General features: G+C 36.8%; 1 protein-coding gene across 4 annotated transcripts in view; it reads right to left on the bottom strand.

The window, feature by feature from the left end:
• VTI1A (vesicle transport through interaction with t-SNAREs 1A) overlaps positions 1–22,303 on the bottom strand; it is a 348,886-nt gene that overhangs the window by 264,727 nt on the left and 61,856 nt on the right. For all 4 annotated transcript variants that reach the window (XM_047073444.1, XM_047073446.1, XM_047073445.1 and 1 more), the window contains exon 4: positions 5,392–5,469. In XM_047073444.1, the coding sequence (XP_046929400.1) occupies positions 5,392–5,469 (78 nt within the window). The remainder of the gene's footprint in view (positions 1–5,391; positions 5,470–22,303) is intronic.

The following is a 22,303-nucleotide window of genomic DNA, read 5'->3' as shown; positions in this document are numbered from 1 at the left end:
GGGGGTGTGGGTGTATTTCACAGTATTCTAAATCAAATATCATATAGTTGAGATGACTGCCATAGTTTCCGCGATGAAGAGAAACTGAAACCGATGTTATGAAAGGCTATAAACCACATTCTAGGTCTAAAATTTGCATCCTCGGCAATTCAAGTCTACAACGGATAATTTCTAAACATCCAAATATCTGTAACATCTGTTACAACACTTGACATATACAGGCCAATCAATGAAATTATTGCTTTGGGAGAAATGTGCCATGAATTGCTCACTCTAAGTCTCTCTAAAAGTATCATGTTTACTATGGCCCGGCTTTCTCGATGCTTAATGCTGTTTTTGTCTCCAATTCAAGAAAGGCAGTATGCATTTCCGCTCATTCTGTTGTTTCATTTGTTATGTGTGAAAAGTATTTCAAGTGCAAAAGAATGAGATTTCAAAATTGTTATGAATCTTTTATAAAGAGGGTGCAGAATATTACATAATGTCTCACAAGGCATTTAGTGAAAATGAAACTTTTAGCATTGTCCTTTCACACCATACTGGGAGTTGTAATTATTTTTAATTAATATACTCATTCTCTCAGCCATCGACCAGTGTCTATGAGTCAAGCATCTGGTTTCATGTGAAAAGCTACCACATTCTTCCCAAGAAAAAGTAAAATTCGAAACTAAAATACCTGGCCTAACATACATAGGAATCTTTTCTCTGCTATCTGAACATCATGAGAGAAAAAGGCAAACATTAACTCTCAGAAACAGACGATCTGGGAATTGATCGCACAAGCTATCTTTTCTTTCTGGGCGCACCCTTCTTCAGTTGACTATGATACTCAAAGGGCCAAAGTTTAAAACTACTCCTCAGCAATTGAGACCATTTGGGGCATGCCACCCTGCCATAATCAATGAGTGTTTAAAAATGCTACCCATTTGTTTTTTCAATAGGTTCCAAACAAAAAACGTTCTATCTTGTTTGTGCCGCATGGCTGCATTCAAGCTCTACACCGGATTTGTAGCTAAGCTAGGTAATGGGAGGGGTTTTAATCTTTATCTTTTTTTTTTTTTAAGTTAGGCTGGGAATTTTCATTCAAGTAAACAAAAGATGGTCTATGTTTGAAAACTAACAATGCTTAGACTAGACTGAAAGTCGCGATTTCGTATTTTAGGGAGTTACTAGCTCCATCATAGGCGACTTGAAAATGTGCCGTGCCACCATGTTGGGTTATGATAATCAACGTCTTTTTTGAAACAAAGATTTTTTTTTCCCCCAATGCAGAATTTGATACAAGAGGTAATCTGTTCCTTTGTGGGCTGAAAAAATCTGGTTTACGCTGGTTTGAACCAGTGGAATCTCTTGTGGTTAAGCCTTCTGCTGTGGCTAAAATCAAAACTGCACTGCAGAGCATGTGAGGGTTCATGCGCGCGCGCCTGTGTGTGTGAGGTGTGTCACGTGACCCCCCGAACTACCGATTTTTTTTTTTAAAGCTGATAACGCCACTGCCGTCTCTGTCCGCATACAGATAACGAATAAATGCTGAACTCTATTAAACGCCCTTTACACATTATCGTGGGTCGAACACACAATTTTCTGAACTTATGATGACAGTCTATTTATTTTGCTATAAACCCTCAGCACGTAACGAACAGATTTGTGCCTGGTAATGATCTGCTCTGCCAGGGCTATATGAAATGATACCGACCTTCTTTAGATCTTGGGGAATTAAATTGACCGACTTCACCCCCTGGTCTGTAGCTGAAGTTTGACACACTTTATGCACAGCAAGCCCAAATCGGAACTTAAGAGAACCTCGTATTAAAAAATTAAGCAATCATATGTGCTAAATATTACTTTACCACAAAAATTTCGGCACATTTAGGAACATCCTATTCCTTAGATATGGATTTGAACCTTCTACTTAGGATTTATGAAAATTTCATTTACTCACATTTATTCACCAATCAATATCATTGTGTATATGGAAATTGAGAGACTATTAGGGTTCAAAAATAGAGTCTGGAACATTTTGTGTGCCACATCATCATACTCCACTATAAAGAGGATTAGGGGATTTAATTCTGTAAGATTTTTTTTTCTTTTCCTTTCCTGAGAATGGTTTTCATGAAACTAAATCAAGGTAATAATTATTAAAGTTTCCACTCTAAATACAGCACTACTACATTTCAAAAACTCAACTCTCTCAAAGAATTAAAATGTTGCCATATGGAATGGAAAACATGGTATTTTAAAATAATAGAATGATAATGCCTAAGACAATAGTCCCTGGAAAGCTGATGACCCACCAAGACGCAAATGTGCAAAGTAGGTGATTTTGTTCCTTCTTTGTAAACTAGGGACGAGCCATATTTGATTGTATGAGATGGCTATGAATTAGAAATGAATTTACACAAAGCCACTAATTTGGAATTAAATAGAATTGTATACTGTAGGAGGGACACTAAAGATGCACTTGAAAAATTCTTAATTGCTGAAACCTTGAAATTTCCAATGATGTCAGAAATGTTTATATAAGAGTAAATTAATATACTTTATAGTTAATTGGCAGATTTGCGTATGAACTATCAGGTTTTAAATGCCTAAAAAAATGCATTACAAATGGCCAGAATGAGAAATAATAGCTATGACGTTTACATTTGTCTAAATCTCTACAAAGAAGCCACTATAGGGAAGATGTGCATGTTGCATTGAAAATAACTAGTCAGTAGTCAGTAGTTATTTTGCCTATTTGTAACCATTGCTATAATTCTTTATTATTTTCCTTTTCTGATCTATAATTTTTAAAAATTGAGATACATCCCAATTTCAATGAGACAAATACTGCTTTTTTGTCTCATTTTTTTTATCTCAAAGATTTCTCTCTATATTAAAAGTTTATCTTAACTACTATATGGCTAAGAAGTTCTGAAAAATCAACTGATCAACAATTAACTTGAAGATATACTTAGTTTTGGGCTGACAATGTTTTCTTATGTAAATGATAGGTAATCGTACCCAGAAAAGAAACTATCTTCATAGTCCTTGAGCTACAAAAATTAATATAAAGAGACAACTTAAAATCTTTTCTTCCTTTAAAGAAAGGGCTTCTGTTTTGATTCCGTAGTCTGAATGAATACTGATGCAGAATAAAGAGTTATTCTCAAGTGACCATTCCTGGCTGAGAGATGTGTTTTAGTTTGAGGGATTTTAATTCATACATTATGATAAAAAGCCCCCAAACAAAATTTAATGACTTCATTATGGTATGGAAATTCTGTTACAGTTGGCAACAAAATGTCCAAAAAGTTAAGTGTGGTCTCTTTGAACTTTGAAACCTAATTCGAATTTTGGACTGAAAAGTTCTCATAACTAATAATCTAACAGTAACATCGTCTCATGACTATAATTTATCATATTGTATTTATTGAAATGACAGCTCCTTATAACTAAACTTCAGGTTCTCCAAGCACATTCAGAATTTGTAAGTTTGATTTATACAAGTCCAGAGGAAATCTCTGCGAAATCACTTTAAAGTGACAGGAATATAATTTGAAAAATTCAGAAAATATGAACTCTACCTATTTTTGCAGACTATTTTTCTTTAGGCATAAAAAAATCACACTTGTATGTGTGTAAGGCAAATGTTTTAGGCACATAAAATGTCCATTAAGAGAAGTGAACATGCTTTAAAAAAAAAAAGAGAGAGAGAGAGAGAGATTCCTGTCACAGTACTACAGCATCTATTACAATAAAGGAGTCTGAGTTAGACAGGAACACCCCCTTCCTTTCTATTTCCTCTATATTAAGCAGTAGTTTCATATGAGGGAAAGATCTATAGCTTTCTAAAAAATTGACATGGGAACTATGCATTCACTTTTTTTGCAAAAAAGAGAATGCTTTTTTTCGCAGTAAAGATATGAAATGAAATTATGATTCATTCATTCGAGAGATATGAACAATCTAAAACTCACTTTAAATAGGAAGACAATATTTTTTCTCTCATCCTCATGTTATTTAATCTATTATGAGTAAAACCCTTTATCCCACCACCCTTTTATGTTTGTTGTGCTCCTTGTTTTTTTTTTTTTTCTTTCCCCCTTAGCTGTTCTCACATTCCAATCAGGAAAGCTGAAATCCCAAGTCAAATCTTAACATGTTTACATTTCTAAATTCAAGCTGATAACATCCAAAAAGTGGCTAAGGTGAGATCTTTCCCAAAACAAACATAATCAGCTTGGTGACTCTTCTCCCCTTTTTGGGGGGTTGGATAGATGGAGGCCTTAATCCCATGAGTGTCATCCCGTTTACCATATTAACATTGGAGTAGATAGTAATATAGTTTCAGCATATATAGACCTATAATATAATCTATTTGAAATGGTAAGTACAATTATGCAAGTTTTCCAATGTGTACCAATATATTATGTTTTACTATGTTATTAAAGTTTTGGTTTACTCCATGAATGATTTATGTTCATTTTTATTTAGGCAGAGTAAAGACCTTTACAATAGTAACCAAAGGAATATGAATAAACACGCTCAGGTCTTGCTTCTGAAGTTCCCATCATTTATTTTCTCCAAAAGTGTCAAAGAGAGGAAGTCACTAGTGTTGTTTGTGACATTTTAAAAGTCATCTCTACCCTGAGATGACTTTTTAAAAAAGTCATATACATTATTTGCATGAACTAATGAAGTCTGTAGTATTAATTCAAAGAAAGAAGTGGGACATTAATTAGACTCATCACACTGCTGTGTGATCCAATGAGAAATGACAGCCAAGTTGTATGGCCCTTTTAAGAAGAAACTGTATCTTATTTTTTGCCTATGCAGATATTAAACTGTAGAAGAGACTTTTCCTATTCTTCTTCTTATTTGACGGAGGCCGGACCTCTGAGTATCTGAGCTCCACACTGGTGCTCACAGTCTGCATTTTGGTGAATGTATTTTAAGCAGCTCCACAATAGGAGACTGAGCTGCCCTGTTGAATTTTGAAAGCTTACTTTCATTTGTTTTGCTGCAAGTGTTGATTTAATTATACTGCATTATTATCAAAGCTGCATTATGTACTTTTTTATTCCTTTTACATGTGTTTGAGGTGAAGACCTTGGCTTTGTCTGCAAACAGTGTGTTTCAAGTTATTCCTTAAGTACTAAATAATAAAGAAAGGAGAAGAAAAGATTTTTTTAAAAGATAGCAGACAGTGATCACAAGGTAAAGGGTTAAATGTAAGATCTCCAAGAAACATTTTGAAGTTGATTAAGACTCCAGCTTTGCATTAAACAGTATCGCTTCCACATGAGTTGTTGCTAATACTGTTAAGGAGCAGCTTGAGAGCCCAGTGTGCCAGTGACCTCCTTCACCCTCCAGCCACCCACCGGGCCTTCCTGATTAGCATTCTACCTGGTTCTCTGAGGAATTCCCATCATCCCCTAGGAGCTCATTCCGTACTTCGTCACTGTAGGCGATCCGTGACCTTTTCTATAAAACAAAACAAAAAGGGAGAGAGCGAGATGAACGTTAGAAAGTAAAGGCTTCGAAGCATTATTGGTATCAAGGCTGATCATCTCAAACCTCGAGAGCCCCCTAATGGAAACCTATTTGCTAAAATCTGCAAAGCAAAGTTGTGTAGAGTTCTTGAACTTGAGAAGTTTAATGTAAATTAGAAGTTTTTCAGATGCCAATAATGAAAGAAAACTCTGCATTGTGTAAGTACTCCATTAATATTCACAAACGGATCAGAACTGGTATGTTATTCCGTATGTAGCCATACAAATAAGACCACCAAACTGAAGGAAATACAGCTTTATAGCTGTATATCTGCAAAACTCACCAGATTGTAATTAAAACAAGTGTATATGGGGATCTTTAAAATTGTGGCAGGAAATGAACTATATAATACAGGTCTTTTAAAATCTCTGATTCTGGGATAATATTATGACTCCAACTGAACACTGGAATGCTTAGACAATAGTTCATCTATATTTCCTTCATTATTGTGATGTTAGTAGCCAGAAAGAGATGGAATTTTAAAGTCTATCCCGTTTCCAAACAATAACTTAAAGGTTTCCAAGCTCTCCTCAAATAATAGCTGAAGGAAAAGTAATGGGAGTGTGTGTGTGTGTGTGTGTGTGTATGCGCGCGCGTGTGTGTTAAAACAAATTAAATTTCCCAATCCCAGTACATAAAGGCAAGTAGGCTATGAGTCAACTTTTCTCAATCCCAGTAAATAAAGTGGGCTATGAGTCAACATTTCACTCAGTGAAATTTTGTTTTACGGGAATTGACCTTTACCTGTAAAGTCAGAGGGACATGTCTATAAGCAATTCATGGATTATCTAAACGTACACACATTTGGAAAAGCTAAAAGGCTCTGAAAATTAGTTGCGAAGCTAGGGCGCCATCCTCAGATCCTACTTCAGCATCACTGTTTCAGACTCAAATGCAGATTTACAGGTTACTTGGCTGCCTTTTTTTTTGCTTCTGGACTAAGCAAAAAGAGTGAATTTAAAAATGGCAGCTGGGAAATAGTAGCCTATTCTCACTTGCAGTCTACAGTTTAGGCCTTAAGATTTCATACTTTTTCAACTGTGATCTGAAAAATTAATGTAGTTTAAAAAGAACTATTCAGAATCCTCGAGCAGAAGTCAACAAGATTTTTAATTAGATTTTTATACTAGTAAACAGCACTGCTTTGCTACATAGAGATCACACCGCCTTAAATGTGAAATCACACTAGGATTTAAAAGGACTTTTAGCAAGAAAAGCCAATAGATTTTGAATCATTTTCGAGTCGCAGCTTTTCTCAATTAGGGTTCCTTATCTGAACCACAAAACAGAAAATTATTTTAGTGACTATTTTCTCAATCTTCCAAGGATGGTACATAAGAGAGAGTTCATTACAGAGAATAGAAGCCTAAGGGCATTAGGGCTTAACTCTCTGGCAGAAGCTAGTTGAAAAGGGCTGACTGGAGTGTAAATAAAAGTAAACAAATCTAGATATCCCTTTATTTTTTTAGGAAAAAAAAATCAGTCTTATAGAATTCTAAAGATTGCTTTGGTTAAACTGAAACTAGAACCTACACTCATTCTAGCACACAAAATTTCCTCTCCATCATATTATCCTCTGAATACACCCAGGAAAAAGATGCAAAAATTGCAAAATGTTTCAGCAGAAAGGAGATGATGGCCTCCCTTCTCTGCCCTGAGTCTCTACCCCAAGTCCCCCTTCTTTGCTGCAAGGGTGTCTCTGTACCTGAGCAGATGTAGCAAGTCGGTAAATAGATAAATAAAACCAACAACGTTGCCGAGGACAAAGTACCAAAGTTAAGTCATTAGCCTGAGGTCAGTAATGACATCTATATCAGATGTGTTAACAATTCAGGAGCGAGCCAACTCATTCATTTTGTGAACACGCCAGACTTCTCACCACCACAAACAGCATATATTAAGCCCGCTTCTCTTATTGTATTTACTGAACCGACTGTTAATTATTTCGATTGACTTCATACAGAATTATCTCGAAAAATGCTGAACTGCAAGGTCAGTCCACCTCATGGCCTTCCTACAATATTTAGATGAAGCCAAACCTTTCTTTTGCCCATTTGGAAATCCCCACTACAGTAGTTCCAAACTAGCTAAGCAAAAGTATTTTACAGCATTAAAGGAAATGAGAACCTTTAAACAGGCCGTGGTATCAGAGCTGCCTTTTTAATTATTCATTTTATCACTATGGGGGACTAAAACATTCCACAGTATGCGAGAATATCATACGGAGATGGTTTTTGTGTTTTCCCCTTTCACCAAAATACCAACAAATTGCCATAGATTGTTCAATCACATTATATTCTCATTTTGATTTGCTGAACTTCAAAAGAAGAAGAAAATTACAAACATGTATCCCTAAATATCTAATCTTGTTTTGGTGAGAATTCATTGCTTTTGAAAACGAGCAATTAAGAGTGTACACACTCAGCAACAGAGGAGAAATAAGGATTTATCTGCAGTTGAAGGGTGGTCTCTATAAATGTCAGTCTTTACTATTGGGACGGTAAACACTGGTCATTTGGACGGCTTTCTGGATGTAATTAAGCAGATGATATGCTGAGTTTACGAAACGTTCTCTGATCGAACTAACTTCTCTTAAAGAATAAAAAAACTCATTCCCAGTATCAGAAATAGTTCCTCATGAAAATGACACAGTCGGTGCAGAAAATCGAACTCTTTACCCTCAAGTATCATTTTACAAATATATATATATTTTTAAGATAAAGACTGTTTTATTGAGAGTTGCATTTAAACGCCTGACATTGGTATTTTCTCCTAATATTTTTGTGGTTTGAAATTTTAAGTAAGCTGGTTGTAATCAGCCATAATTTAGTCTGCAGGATCATCACTAAACTGATTGAATACCAAAAAAGGCAAATTCCTTTGAATGACAAACTGCTTATTGTACTGATAGTTTCCTTCCAAAGCATCAATAAATAATTTTACCTTTTGTGGAATTTTTAATAACCTCACTCTACATTACTAAGTACTATGAATATTTTAATTCAGATGATTTAAAGTTAATGAAACTGAAACACCTACTGTATCTTGATTAACTAAAATATTTTTACTTTATTATCAGTTGTATAAAATCTGTACTTTAGCCAAATGCAAGCATGAGAATTTGAGCTGGAAATGTCACACACTCAGCTACAGTTTGAAGGAACCCAATTCATAATGCATTTTATAAATAGTTAATGACTTCTATACATAAGCTAACCAGGCAAATCAAGAAATTGTCAACATTTTTAGTCTTAGTTGTCAGTTACCACTGTCTACTGGTGCTTTATATGTGGCTTCTGGAGAAGACAGAAGCTCTATGCAGTTTGTAATCTATTGCAATTTCAGGTCTGTACCATAAGGGTGGGAAGCTTCAACTGACAATTTTTGCCACACACACAGACACACACACACACACACACACACACACACACACACACACACAGAATTAAATATAAGAGCATTCCTCACTTTTAGTTGTGTGTTTTTGTAAAGCTTATTCTTTGTAACTTATATTACACTTAGGTGGACGAGAAGCAGTTGGGCAGAAAAATCTACAGAATTAGAGGAAAAAATATGGCAAATTAACAATTGATTATTATCCCTAAAAAGTCAGACACAGAAAGTTTGAATGCCTTTTTTAAACTGATGACAAAAATGAGTCTTTGGTTATGAAGGTGAGAATTTCAAATTCCAAGCAGTTTTCACTTGGTATATGCATACTGATTGGCTGATTTTCTTAAAGCCAAGTTCAAACAGATACACTTGCCCAGTTCTGTCTGGAAATTTGGCTTGAAACAATCTGTCTACTTGACCCAAGCCTTAATGTTTCCCAACTGAACTGAATATGTTTCTGGACAGGCACTGCTAAACTAGAAACAAAATGAATTAACTGAGCTGAAACTAATTAAGAACTGGGATCTGTGGTGCAGCCCCCTATATGATTCTACGTGTGAAACAGGGTATATACATAGTCAGAGTGAAGATTCTACAACCCACCACTAGCATAAGCATAACAATGCAGTTGGTTTATTACTAAAGTGTATATGAGAATTTAATTTCCACCGCGTGCACATGGCAAAGCAATTGCTTAAATTGCCTCACCTGGGAATTTAATACAATGTTATCATCAGACCAGCCACATTGTAAATAGATTTATAATGCTTTCCATGTGCTGCACTCTGTTGCATATGAATTAAGTAATGATCTGGTATTACAATAAAATCAGCTAGTTCCCACACCTGGCAGACAGGATATTTCACTAAATTAATACCCATACAGCTACATCACAAGGCACGGGAGAGGAAACCATCTCTAAGGCATTTGACTTGAGTTTTACATGGAAGGCAAGCACTCCATGGCCATGTAGAATGTCACTGCGTTGAATGGGCTGCTCAAGACAATCTGTTTCTAACATCTGTATCACAGAATTAAGACTTTCTCATTGCCATTCATTTTTGGCCTAATTTTCTTCATTCAGTACTTTAATTACTAATCAGCAATCCGCAACATTCACAAACACTAAGAAAGCCCTTTATTCTAATCTATGTGCTGCAGACAGCCAAATAATTGATACAAAGTGCAGTATGGTTTGGGTAAGTAATGAAAGAACAGCTTGTCCTACTTGCTAATCAAATTGGTCTATAGAAGAAATGGTTAATAGATTTCTCCATAGGTCTAAAACAAATTACTCAGTCGGGCCAGACTTTTCCATTGCTTCTACCGTGTCTTCCAATCCAATCTCCATATATTTAATAATGCCCAAAGTTACCAGGTGATTAAAAACTGTTATGCTTTCATAGCCAAAGAATTTAACTGGTATAAAGAATTTAACTGCTCCTGTTACAATTAACACTTTGGGATATCTTACCGAATACCATGAAATTATATTTATTAGCTAGTCATATAATTGCTGGCATTCATTTCTTGCTGAATTCTAGCTGGTTTGAATTAAATAATAGCATACTTCTGTAATGCCCAGATGGCATTTTCGAAAATGCATCTATCTTTGGCACAAAGCGTTCCATTTTTAACCTCACTTCTATTTCTTCATGACCAATTTCAGCTTTTCATACACACTCCACCCCTGACCCAGGACTTAAAAAAGCTCATCAATCCAGGACAGAAAACTTAACATTTTGGAGGAAAAAAAATGAGAAGAAAGTTATGAAATTTCATTCATCATAGTGTTCGCTGTGCTGCATTAATTTCTAGCAAAGATGATTTAAGACACTACATGATTTAGGTAAAGGCAAAGTATACTGTTAGGTAAATGTTAGATCCTTGGGAAGTAGTTAGGATGAAAAAGCGCAAGGCACTGAACACAAAGAACAGAGATAACATTTTAGTATGTGATCTTGGTCAAATTAAGTTTTCTGAATACCACTTTCTTCAATATCTAAAACAGTGACCATATTTATTTCTCAGGGCTGTTGTGTGAATTTAAATATTATATACAAATGGAAGCCTCTCATAATACCTGATATGTGCTAACCTTGTGAAAGATGTTCAACTAAACATTAGTTGGTAATATTGGAAAGGATGCAATAAAACCGGTACGCATACAGGGCTGAGAGTATAAATTAGCGCATCTTCCCCAGAAAATGATGTGCCAATATACACCAAAAGTAACCTTAAAAAGTTCATATTATTTAACTAACAATTAAAGTAATTAGTTAAGTAATTCTAGTATGTCTGTTTCGTTTTTTTGCCCAATTCTCTATTTTATGATGCTACAATTTGTGGATGATTTTCAGTGGGAAAAACTTTACTGCATTTCTTTAATGTTAGCAGAGAAAGTAGGTTCCAATCTGTTTTTTCTAAGTAATCATTCCACCAAACACGGCTTGCTCTTGCTCAAGGGACTGTGTTGAGTCAAAGGTCAAGCTCATTCACTGGAAAGTGCACAGGCCACATGTCACCAATACTGTAGCATTAATAAAGGGAAAGCACACTTTCTATCTATCATAAACTCATGGCCAATGGACCATATGCAAGCCAGCAGAGGGAAGATGCTAATATGCCCTGCTGCTGGGCTACCAACAGTTGAAAAAGCAGGTTAACATGAGAACGCTGAAATAATCCATGTAATACCAGGAAAAGACATTTAAATGTTTTTGAAAAACAAAAAACAAAAAATAACTAGTGTCTTTCTGCTACAATCACTTTCATTTATTATTTTTGCTTATACTTTCAAAAACAGTTTACATGTTTCAAATGGATATTTATGTTTTGGCTGTAAATAATGAGTTACACTCTACCCCACTTTTATTTTTTTTAATTTAGCTATTATGAATATGTGAATATTTGTATGCATATAATGAGGTTATATATGTATGTATACACATCTAGACTCACGCAAACTCATATGCAATCCATATGGAATAATAAGTCTACTTGTGTCTCACAATGCTAGAATAGACTTTTCTTTATACTAGGAATTCTGACCACATTGCTGTTACATCATTTAATGATTTGCAAAACGGAGAGCCCAGAAATCATGTAACTGTACCTCTTCATTTCCTCCTCCAGCAATTCTAAACTTAAGCTTAAAATTTAAGTTTAGCATTGGTGTTTCAAAATGCAATGTGAGTTAGTATCATGGCCCCACTTGCTTGCACATGCTTGCAGTTTATGACTTTCACATTGCTATTGAACATGGTGTGGCTGTGTCTTAAATCATGTTAGCTTGTCAATCAATAATTAAGTTACTTCATTCAGAAAATCAGCTCATGATAGAATGCCCAGGTGTTGTTGTCAACATCTGGAATAGTGTAAATTTTCAGTGGAGGAAATCTAATTCTTTAAAATCTTTCTGAATATAAATTAAAACAACTCCATAGACTATAATTGAAATAATCAAAATGTCAAAATATTTTCTTGTTTGATAATGACATACAAATACTCTATGCACTACTAGAAACATGATACTCTGAAAAATGGATGCTATATAACAGACGCTTCATTTGTATTTCTAAAAGAACTACTGGGATAAAGTATGCAAAAGATATAATTAAGTTGTATGTAGGTTTCCCTACATAATCTGCCTAGCATTAGGAAGGAAAGGCAATCGTTCATTGAAAATCTGTCCAAAGCCATAATTTCAAGTGATCTAGACATCCAAGAGCAAATGATCTCGATGATTCTGTAACTGACACTGAGATGTCTCAAAAGTAACAGAATCCTATAGTTGACAGTGATATGAGGCCTCATCTAGACCAGCCTTCCATATTTAGAGATGAGTAGTTCTAAGCCAGATGAGTGATCTCCCCAAGGCCACACACTTGGGAAAGACTAGGTAGAGGAAGGACAGAACGTGTTTCCCAATGTCAGCGCTCTTTTCAATTTACCATACCACCTTTCATTTTACCAAAACATTACGGCAGGCAGGGGCCATCCTGTTGCTCCCCGCCCCCCCAAGGCAGGTCTGGCTGCACCATTCACCTGGTTCTACGAATTTATCATCAACTACAAAGTTGGTTAGTTCATAGATTTTGTTTCTTGTCACTCTCCTTCAAAGTAAACAAAAATAAGCCTTTACTTATACACTGTTGTCGACATCTGGAATATTGACAATAATAAATTTGAAATTTCAAAGGTGACAAATACTTAAGGCAGAATATTTTATTTCATAGAATAAAATGTCTGATTTGAGGGCGCCTGGGTGGGTCAGTCAGTTAAGCGTCTGACTTCGGCTCAGGTCATGATCTCCCGGTTTGTGAGTTCGAGCCCCGCGTCGGGCTCTGTGCTGATGGCTCGGGGCCTGGAGCCTGCTTCGGATTCTGTGTCTCCCCCTCTCTCTCTCTGTACCTCCCCCGCTTGTGCTCTGTCTCTCCCTGTCTCTCAAAAATGAATAAATGTAAAAAAAAATTTTTTTTAAACCACAAAAACATCTGATTTGAGGGTGAGTCACAACCACACATATGGTAAGTCACATATGTAACTTAGATGTGTTTTAAGATTAATCTTCAGAGGCTCCACCATAAAGCAACAATAATCTGCCCACATGGCAGGAGAGGTCTTGAACTGGTTATTAAGATGTGTTAAGAAGTGCTTCCTTATCCATGGGATCTAGTGACTCCCTATATAGTTGCTCTACAATTTTAGATTGGAACCAGCTATCTCACAGGCAAACAATTTTTACAGTATTTTTTCCCCTAGTGCTTCCTGTTGAATCCATGTTGGGACAGATTCTTTATTACAGTGAAGTTACAGTTCTCATAATTCAGAGATGCCTTTTAATGCCTTATGAATATAGCCAATAAAACTGTGATGTTTAGGCAATAAAACAAAGTTCTTCTAGCCCAAATTCTCTATGGAAACATTGTAAAGATTACTTCCCTATAAGGGTGACCCCCAGACTATAAAGTATAATAAATATTCATACCTGATTCATAAACAACACATTCCTCCTAGAAGACTCTCCATCTTCAGTTGAATAGAATAAAATCCTGCCTACTTAGGGACTTTACTCCATCAGTTAACTGTTGTTTCTCTTATATTTTCAGCATGTCACTTTGTACTGGTTCTTTCCTTTCAGAACATAAACATTTTTTAAGTGTACCCAGCTTTCTATACTTCAAAATGTTATTTCCACCAGTACTCTACTCCCCAGCTCATGCCCAGCCTCTTTTTACCCTTCCCTTCCTGGCCAAGCCTCTTGAGAGAGTATTCCATGAGCATTAACTCAATTAACTTATTCATGACCCAGCCACTTCTCAACTTCCAACAAATTTGATGCTTTCCTACCATGCCACAGGATTCCCTAGGATCACCAATATCTTCCGAGGTGACAAAATCATTGTCCATGTTTTTGAAGTAAACTTTAAAAACAGTTGTAGATTTATTAAAAAGTTGCAAAGATAGTAGAGCTCCCATGTAACCCACACTTAGTTTCTTCTATTTTTCACATCTTATATGAGTGTGGTACATTTGTTACCATTAATGAATCAATAGTTCATTATTACACATTATTATTAACTATACTTTTTTCAGGTTTCCTTACTATCCAAGGTTCTTTTTTCTGTTCCAGATACCATCCAGGATTCCATGTTACATTTCCTAGTCATGTGTTCTTAGGCTCCTCTTGGCTGTGACAATTTCTCAGACTTTTCCTTGTTTTTGATGATTTTGCAAGTTTTGAAGAGGATTGGTATTTTGTAGAATGTCCTTCAGTTGGGATCCTTCTGATGTTCTTCTCCTGACTAAACTGGGGTATTATGTTTTGGGGAGGAAGACCAAAGAGATAAAAGTGCCATTTGGTTCAGATCATGTCCAAGGTACATACTATCAACATTGACATATCATTAATGATGTTGCCCTTGATGCCTGGCTGAGGGAGTGTTTGCCATGTTTCTCCACTGAAAAGCTATTCTTTTCCCCCTTCCTACACTGTACTTACTATACGCAGCCCACGTTTAAGAAGTGGGGAGTTATGGGGTGCCTGGGTGGCTCAGTCAGTTGAGCCATCTGACTTCAGCTCAGGTCATGATCTAATGGTTCACAGGTTGGAGCCCGCGTTGGGCTCTGTGCTAACAACTCAGAGCCTGGAGCCTGCTTCAGATTCTGTGTCTCCCTCTCTGTCTATCCTTCCCCCACTCATACTCTCTCTCTTTCTCTCAAAAATAAATAAAACATTTAAAAAATTGAAAAAAAAAAAGAAGTGGGGAGTTATGCTCTATCTTCTTCAGGGAGAGGTATCTTCATAAGTCATCTGGCATTCTTCTGTACAAAAGATCTGTCTACTCAATCATTATCCAATCATTTATTGGTATCAGTATGGACTTATGGATATTTATTTTACACTTTCACTTTTAATCTAATACGATGTCATTAATTGTGTTGCTCCAACTGTACCAAGGTTCGCTCCAATGGCCACCTTTCAGTCCTGTTTGCATTTGATCTCTTGATAGCATCGGACAGACATTGTTGCCCACTGTCCCCTTAGCATTACGGCACCGTCTTCCACAGGAGTTCCTCCCATTCGTCTGGTCTATCCTTCTCAGTCTCCTTCATTATAGCTTCTTTCTCAGTCTGACCCAGGTCTTCATCCTCGGATCTCTTCTCACTCATCTGAATGATCTCATTTTTACCCACGGTTCTCACTACTACCTAGAAGCAGGCAAAGACGTGTTTTCTGCATATTCTACTTACAAATCTAATCCCTTCTGGGTACCTCAGATAACCTGAAGGCATCTCAGACTTAATGCAGACACATTAGGGCATTTTCCTTCTCATATACTGTTCCTCCTGTTTTCTTTAGTTTGATGTATGGTTTTACCATGCACACAGTCTCTTCAGATAAAAATGTAAAAATTATTCTCAAATCCAATCCTAAAATCCAATAAATCACCAAGCACTATGGATTATTTTTCAGAATATCTACAATTGGGGCTCTTAGCCATATTTCCAGGATGTCTGTTACCTTATGAACTAGTCCCAATTCCTTCCTTATTACAATTGTTACCATATATTTCATCCCTCTTTTTATAAGTGAATTATGTTTTAGAGATACCTGTATAGTAAGCCTGACATGTTTTAAGGAAGAGAGAAAACGTACGAATTTTCAGTTCCTCATCTTGGGAGGTAAAGGAGACCCCTTCAGAAACTACCTCTTGTAGAATATCAAAAGTATGAAAGAATCACTGTCTAAATATATACTTTATTTCAGAACAGGCATGTTAAAATAGAAAGCAAAAAAATTTGACAAAAGCCAATACAGGTGTACCTTGCTTCAGGAAAATTCACATCATGACACTTCAGTTAGAGGCCTACATTAGTATCTGTTTTTGCTAACCAGAAGAAATCTGAAGATGATTTCTGATTTTACCAAAAAAAAAGGCGAAAAGAGAAGAGCATTCTCCATTTGTTTTTCAGTGAGCCATGAGGAAGGCAGCTCGCACCCTGAGCAGTGAAAGCGGCCCTGACCAGCTCCTTCCCCAGGAAGAGCACACAGCATCCGGGCGTCAAGCTGTCAGAGCTCTGAACTGTGTCTGGGAGCCTCTGTGCTTTGCCTCCATTTATTCCGTGTGTCTGTTAGCAAGATGTGTCCTAAGGTATCGGAAAAGCCTAAGAGAGGTTATTCTTTGGGTCTGGGAGTGTTAGAAAATTTTTCCACATAACAATGATAATTGCTTCTTTCGCTTTACATCATTTCAGCTTACAAAAGGTCTCCTAGGAACACGCAACTTTCTGATAGCGGGGGAAACCCGTATACGATGGGACAATTCTAAGCAACAAAGCTCTCTCCAACTTTATAAGTCAATACCCCACTTCTCTTTCATTCCAAATCTAGGCATAGCTTGTATGAGGTAGATTTTTGTTCTCCTAAGTTAGATATTCCCATTTTTTATTATGTAGAAGCTAGAAGCCCACCATTTCAAACGATATGACGTGCATGCGCATTTCTTCTTTGTTGGTCTGATTTGTGTACCTCAGGAATATGGATTACTTCTGTTATCTGCATGGAGAAGCTCTGTTACAAGCCTGGCATTCAGTTTGCTTTTATCTCTGAGACCCCAAATTGTACCGTTAGGCAACAGAGGGCACTTATCTAGATTGAACTGTCATACAAATAAATTTTTGTCAGCCATTCAATTTGTATTGGGGAACATGCCAACAGAAACAAAACCTGGCAATTTAAAACAACAAACCTATCCTCTACTGACAGGAACAAATTGCTGTATTTCAAATGAATAAGAATTACTAGAGATCACACATCCTGCATGTGGGTGCTACAGAAAGAAAAATATTCTTGAAACTAATTCTGTCTTGTTTTTCTGACAGTGGTCTAACATAAAGCAAGCACGTAGTCTACTTAATACTAATAAGCACATGAGGAAAAAAATGCTAACAGACAGGATTACATGTCATCAGAGGAGAATGAGGCTTTCTAATAAAATTCCAACTCAAAATTCAGTGGCTACATGAAGAAGGCAACATTGTGCTGCATTTTGAGTTTGTTGCCTGAACTATGGTCCTTCCAGGAATACAGGTATCTCTGTCCACAAAATATTCCACTTGAGGAGTAAGACCATCATTCCCCCTGAGCCTAAATTGATTCTGGCTCTGTGTCTTCAACATTCACTGAAAATTGTAGAGAACTGACTTTACCACAGTTATACCTCTTCCATATCTCAAACTATTTGGATATTCAGAGTTCATCTCTGCAGAGTTGGTTTTAATCTCAGACATTAAAGGGATTGATAAATTACATCAGTAAAAATAGAGTAATAAAATTTTTACAACTTGAAAATAATTTCAATTTGTTCATCAGCACTTAAAATAGATTAATCCCCTCCCCCTCCTATTTTTGTTTGAATGGAATTTCATTCCCCTTTCCAGAAGCTGTATCTTCATTCTGGATCTCACGTAGCCACTCTTTCAGTGAAATCTGGTCAGGGACCTGTGGAATCATAAGCTACTGTGAGGGAAATAAGCAAACATGAAAATTTAGCCCTGTGAATCGACATCAAGCTGAAATGGAAAATATACAAACTTAAAGGTAAAAAACCATGTAATTTTACCAAACAGAGATCTAATTAGTTCTGTTATCCTAACACATGTATTTACATTAAAAAAAGAGTTTTCTTCAATAAAAAGTATACAACAAGAATTTGGCACTATAAGAGTCTGTAATACATCACACGACAAAGCTATATATTATATTACATGTTGTGGCAACAAGTGTCTGTGTCAGGTCTTCAGATTTTATTAAAGGACAATCTGAAAAAAATAGTGTATTCCAGATACAAGGCATGAAAAGGACCTCATGAGTGACAGTTAAAAGAGATAACAGGACAAAAACAAGGTGAAATATGATAGTTCAAGTTGCCTCTACGTTTTGGTAAATAATGGAGCTATCTGAGAAAAAAAAATTTTACTTTAAAATTTTTTTTTTAATGTTTGTTTATTTTTGGGAGAGAGAGAGAGAGAGAGAGAGCGAGCAGGGGAGGGGCAAGAGGGGGACACAGAGTCTGAGGCAGGCTCTAGGCTCTGAGCTGTCAACACAGAGTCTGACGCAGGGCTTGAACCCACGAGCGGTGAGATCACGACCTGAGCCAAAGTCGGATGCCACCCAGGCACTGCCCAAAAATACTTTTACTTTGAAGAAAGGAATAAAATAACATTACTTTAAAAACATGAACAGATGCATGATGTGTGCAACTTACTTTCAAATGGTTCAGAAAAGACAGACATATATGTAGAAAGGAAAAGATCAGTAGAGAAAGCATGCACAAATGGTAAAGCAAATGAACAAAATGCTAACAGGTAAATCTAGGTAAAGAGTATACATATGTTCTTAGTACTATTGTTCAAACTTTTCTGAAGGTTTGCATTTATTTCCAAATAAAAAGATTAAAAAGTGTGAAATGATTAGTGGGGTTACAAGAAATAAAAAATATGAGACCATTCTTCCTTACAAAATCAGACAACTGGGGCACCTGGGTGGCTCAGTTTGTTAAGCGTCCGACTTCATTCAGGTCGTGATCTCCTGGTTTGTTGGCTCAAGCCCCGCATGGGGCTCTGCGCTGACAGTGCAAAGCCTGCTTGGGACTCTCTCTCTCCCTCTCTCTCCACCCCTCCCCCACTTGCATTTTCTGTCTCTCTCAAAATAAATAAACTTTAAAAAAAAGTCAGACAACTTAAACTGTTAATTTTTACCATATATGATGGACTTTACCATTTTTTTTCCAGTAAAAATATGGAACTTTATTTGCTAGTTTTAAATTAGCAATGTAATTTTTTTGGTAGTTCAGCTGTTAGAATGGATTAAATCTAAATCAATCGCTTCTCGGCCTTTTGGCTAAGATCAAGTGTGGATTGAATTTAAATCATCCGTGGGCAGAGAAGTTCAAAGTTATCAAGTTAATAATAACAGAATATTATCTACCACTTAAAACAATAAAGTACAATAAAGTACAATTCTTTTCCTTCATTCCATTCTGAATTAGGAGTTTTGAGGATAATAATTCGAAATTAGGTTTGCTTAATAGACACTAAGAAAGGATTCCTTATTATTATTTCTTTTTACAAAAACACCTAGAGGAACCTAATATAACTCTCAGTGGAGGGTTTTCACACTGAAGATCTTTCACCGTGCTCTTAGGTCATTCTCTAATTCTTGAAGAGAATACACATTCTCAAATAGTTAGATGTGTACCTACTAACCTTTGACTTGATTTGCTGATCTGTCTAATTTTGACTGTGATGGCCCTGGACAGTGACTGAATGCAATTCTATTCAATGAGAAGAACACAGTCAATTTTGGTGCTCTATAAATATGCAATAATAATAGAACCTTAGGGCAAAAAGGGACCTTGAGAGTCCTCCAGTCAGCCTTGTTCCCTCACATCATCACTAAATGCACCTTATAAAAACCTAAGGAAGGAGGTGCCCTAACTTTCAAAAATGAGGTTTACCAAAAGTCACTGGCTACTGTCAGGAACTATTTCCCTACATTAAACTTAAATCTATGGCACTATCGTTCCACATACAGTACAGATCAACAACACCTGCTGCCCATACTTGGCATAACAGTTCTTCACAGACTTGAAAACGCTTAACAACTCCACAACTTTCCGTCACAGAAAACGGTCCCAGGACCTTTCTTCATCTAATTTTCCAACTGTTAATCATCTGAGGGGCCCACTCCAGACTTTTCTGAGTTACTGTTTAGGAATGGTAGCCTTAATCACATGCAGAGGTAGATGTTAGTAGATTCCTCCAAAGTCTAACATGAACCAAAGTGTTCCCAATCTTATTCATACTACATGAAGCTGAGAAGGTCACTCTTTTTTCCGTTCTTCCTTATTTCTGCTCTGTATACATTTAATATTCTTTATACATGTTAATTTTTGAGTCTGGGGGCTAGTTTCTATTACTCTTATTCTCTTGTCCTTTGAAGAAACGATATGGTAAATCGGAAAGACCTCCAAATTGGGCATCTCATGAGTCTGGGTTCAAATCCCAGCTCTGCCCTTTTTTCTAGTTGTGATTACAAAGCAAGTTTTTTGAATCCCTATGTACCTCAGGTCTAAATGAGATAAAGTTCATGAGACAGCTGGTACAGTGCCTAGCATGTACTAAGAATTAAGGAAAAATAAGTGCTCTGATTATAGTAACAATTATTACTGAGAATCCCAGCAATCTATTCCCCCAGTATATAAAACTCTGGGTTTGCTGCCTCAGCTCTTTAAGATGACCTCACACACCTATGGCCCAACACGGCCATGTCAGTTCTGCTCCCAACTGTCACCTGAACTCCTGATATAAAGATTTGATTGCCATTCCATTCCAGTTCCTTCTGGCTCTTGGGGCTCAATTTTGCCTCTTATTTTTGGTCTCTTTTTCTTTGGACTCTTTTTATTATATCTGAACTTAAGTTCCTCTGCTTTGAGTCTTAACATTTTCTGAGCATTTAGGTTCCCATTCACTCTTTTACTCTGTCTCTAGAAGAGAAAATACCTGTATATGTTATCCTAAGCTCTAAAAAGAATTCAGGCAGTAATATAAGATAGAAGCTTCAAAGATAATGTGCTTCATTATCAGCACATTATTTAACAGTATGAGTTAAACTAACTATGATTTAAATCCCAGTTTTGCTCTTTATTATCTCTGTGACTGCAGAGAGGGTGTCTAACCTTTCTGAGTCTCGGTCTGCATATCCGCATAAGAAAAATAAAAATGCTTTGTTGTAATGATTACATGGGACTTGCAATAAGAATATCACTGCATAAGTTAACAGGTTCCCTTTAAGTCATCATTTTCCCTCTCCTTCCCCTCTAGGGTGAGGTAGGGTGGGTGGGTGGGTGGACGAGAAACAAGACGCTGAATATACTCTGAATCCTCTACTCTTGGCAAAACCAGACAACAGATATCATTCATAGATCCCAAAATATGTGGAGAGCTGTCCAAAAGGAGATGAGATCATGCAGAGCCACTTGGTAGAAGGTGACAAAATGCATGAAGGATAAGAGGTCTCCACAACAGCTGGGCTCAAAAAGCGCCAGTGAAAATTTACTTCCTAAAGGTGGGAGACTCGTTCTGAAGCCTAAATCTATATGCTTTGTTTGAAACAATGGATGGATGTGGACACAGGTGTAAGTGAGCTGCTGGAAGAAGCCTTCCTAGGCATAGTTTGTTCAAAGAAGAAGAAGAGGCAGTGGTAATTAAAGAATAACACAGGACTTCTGCTTCCTAAAGAATACAGAAGGTCAAAAGAGACCACTGGTTTCACATTAACAAACAAAGCAAGCTGGAGAAGTTACAAATTCATAATTTTTAAAACCTATCAGAGAGCTGATGACAAAAAGGCACTTAAGTGAAACATTCCAGAAAATCATAAGCATTTTATAACAAAGAAGAGACCTATGGCTACTCTCATTCCTGGAGGAGTAGAATAAGCCTCCGCAGATGTAGGTAAGAAGAAACCTGCCAAACTTCTAACAAACTTCTAAGGTCTGCATCAGGGCTGGCACATCATGTTAGGATTTCAAGGAACCTGAGCCACAGAGTGAGATATAGGGTCCACAAACCAATGCTTTCCTATGGGTCATCAATGAGTGCTCGGGGCATGGTAGAATTGCTGAGAGAGATGCTCCCCCGGGCTATGCAAAACCTCCCCCAAATCTAAGGCAGCTGACCCTCTGAAGGCGGGATGCAAGGCAGCGGAGCTAAAAGAAGCCCATGCTAAGTGCTCTGAGACCTTGCATATTGTAGGATAGGGACGGGACAAGAGAGCTGATAGAAACCTATCTGAGGCATTCCA

This window comes from Lynx rufus, unplaced genomic scaffold (assembly GCF_022079265.1).
Source record: "Lynx rufus isolate CCGP_SWC_20201006 ecotype Redwood Valley unplaced genomic scaffold, mLynRuf1.p SCAF_11, whole genome shotgun sequence".
Classification (NCBI taxonomy): domain Eukaryota; kingdom Metazoa; phylum Chordata; class Mammalia; order Carnivora; family Felidae; genus Lynx; species Lynx rufus.
This window is presented reverse-complemented; position numbering and strand designations above follow the sequence as displayed.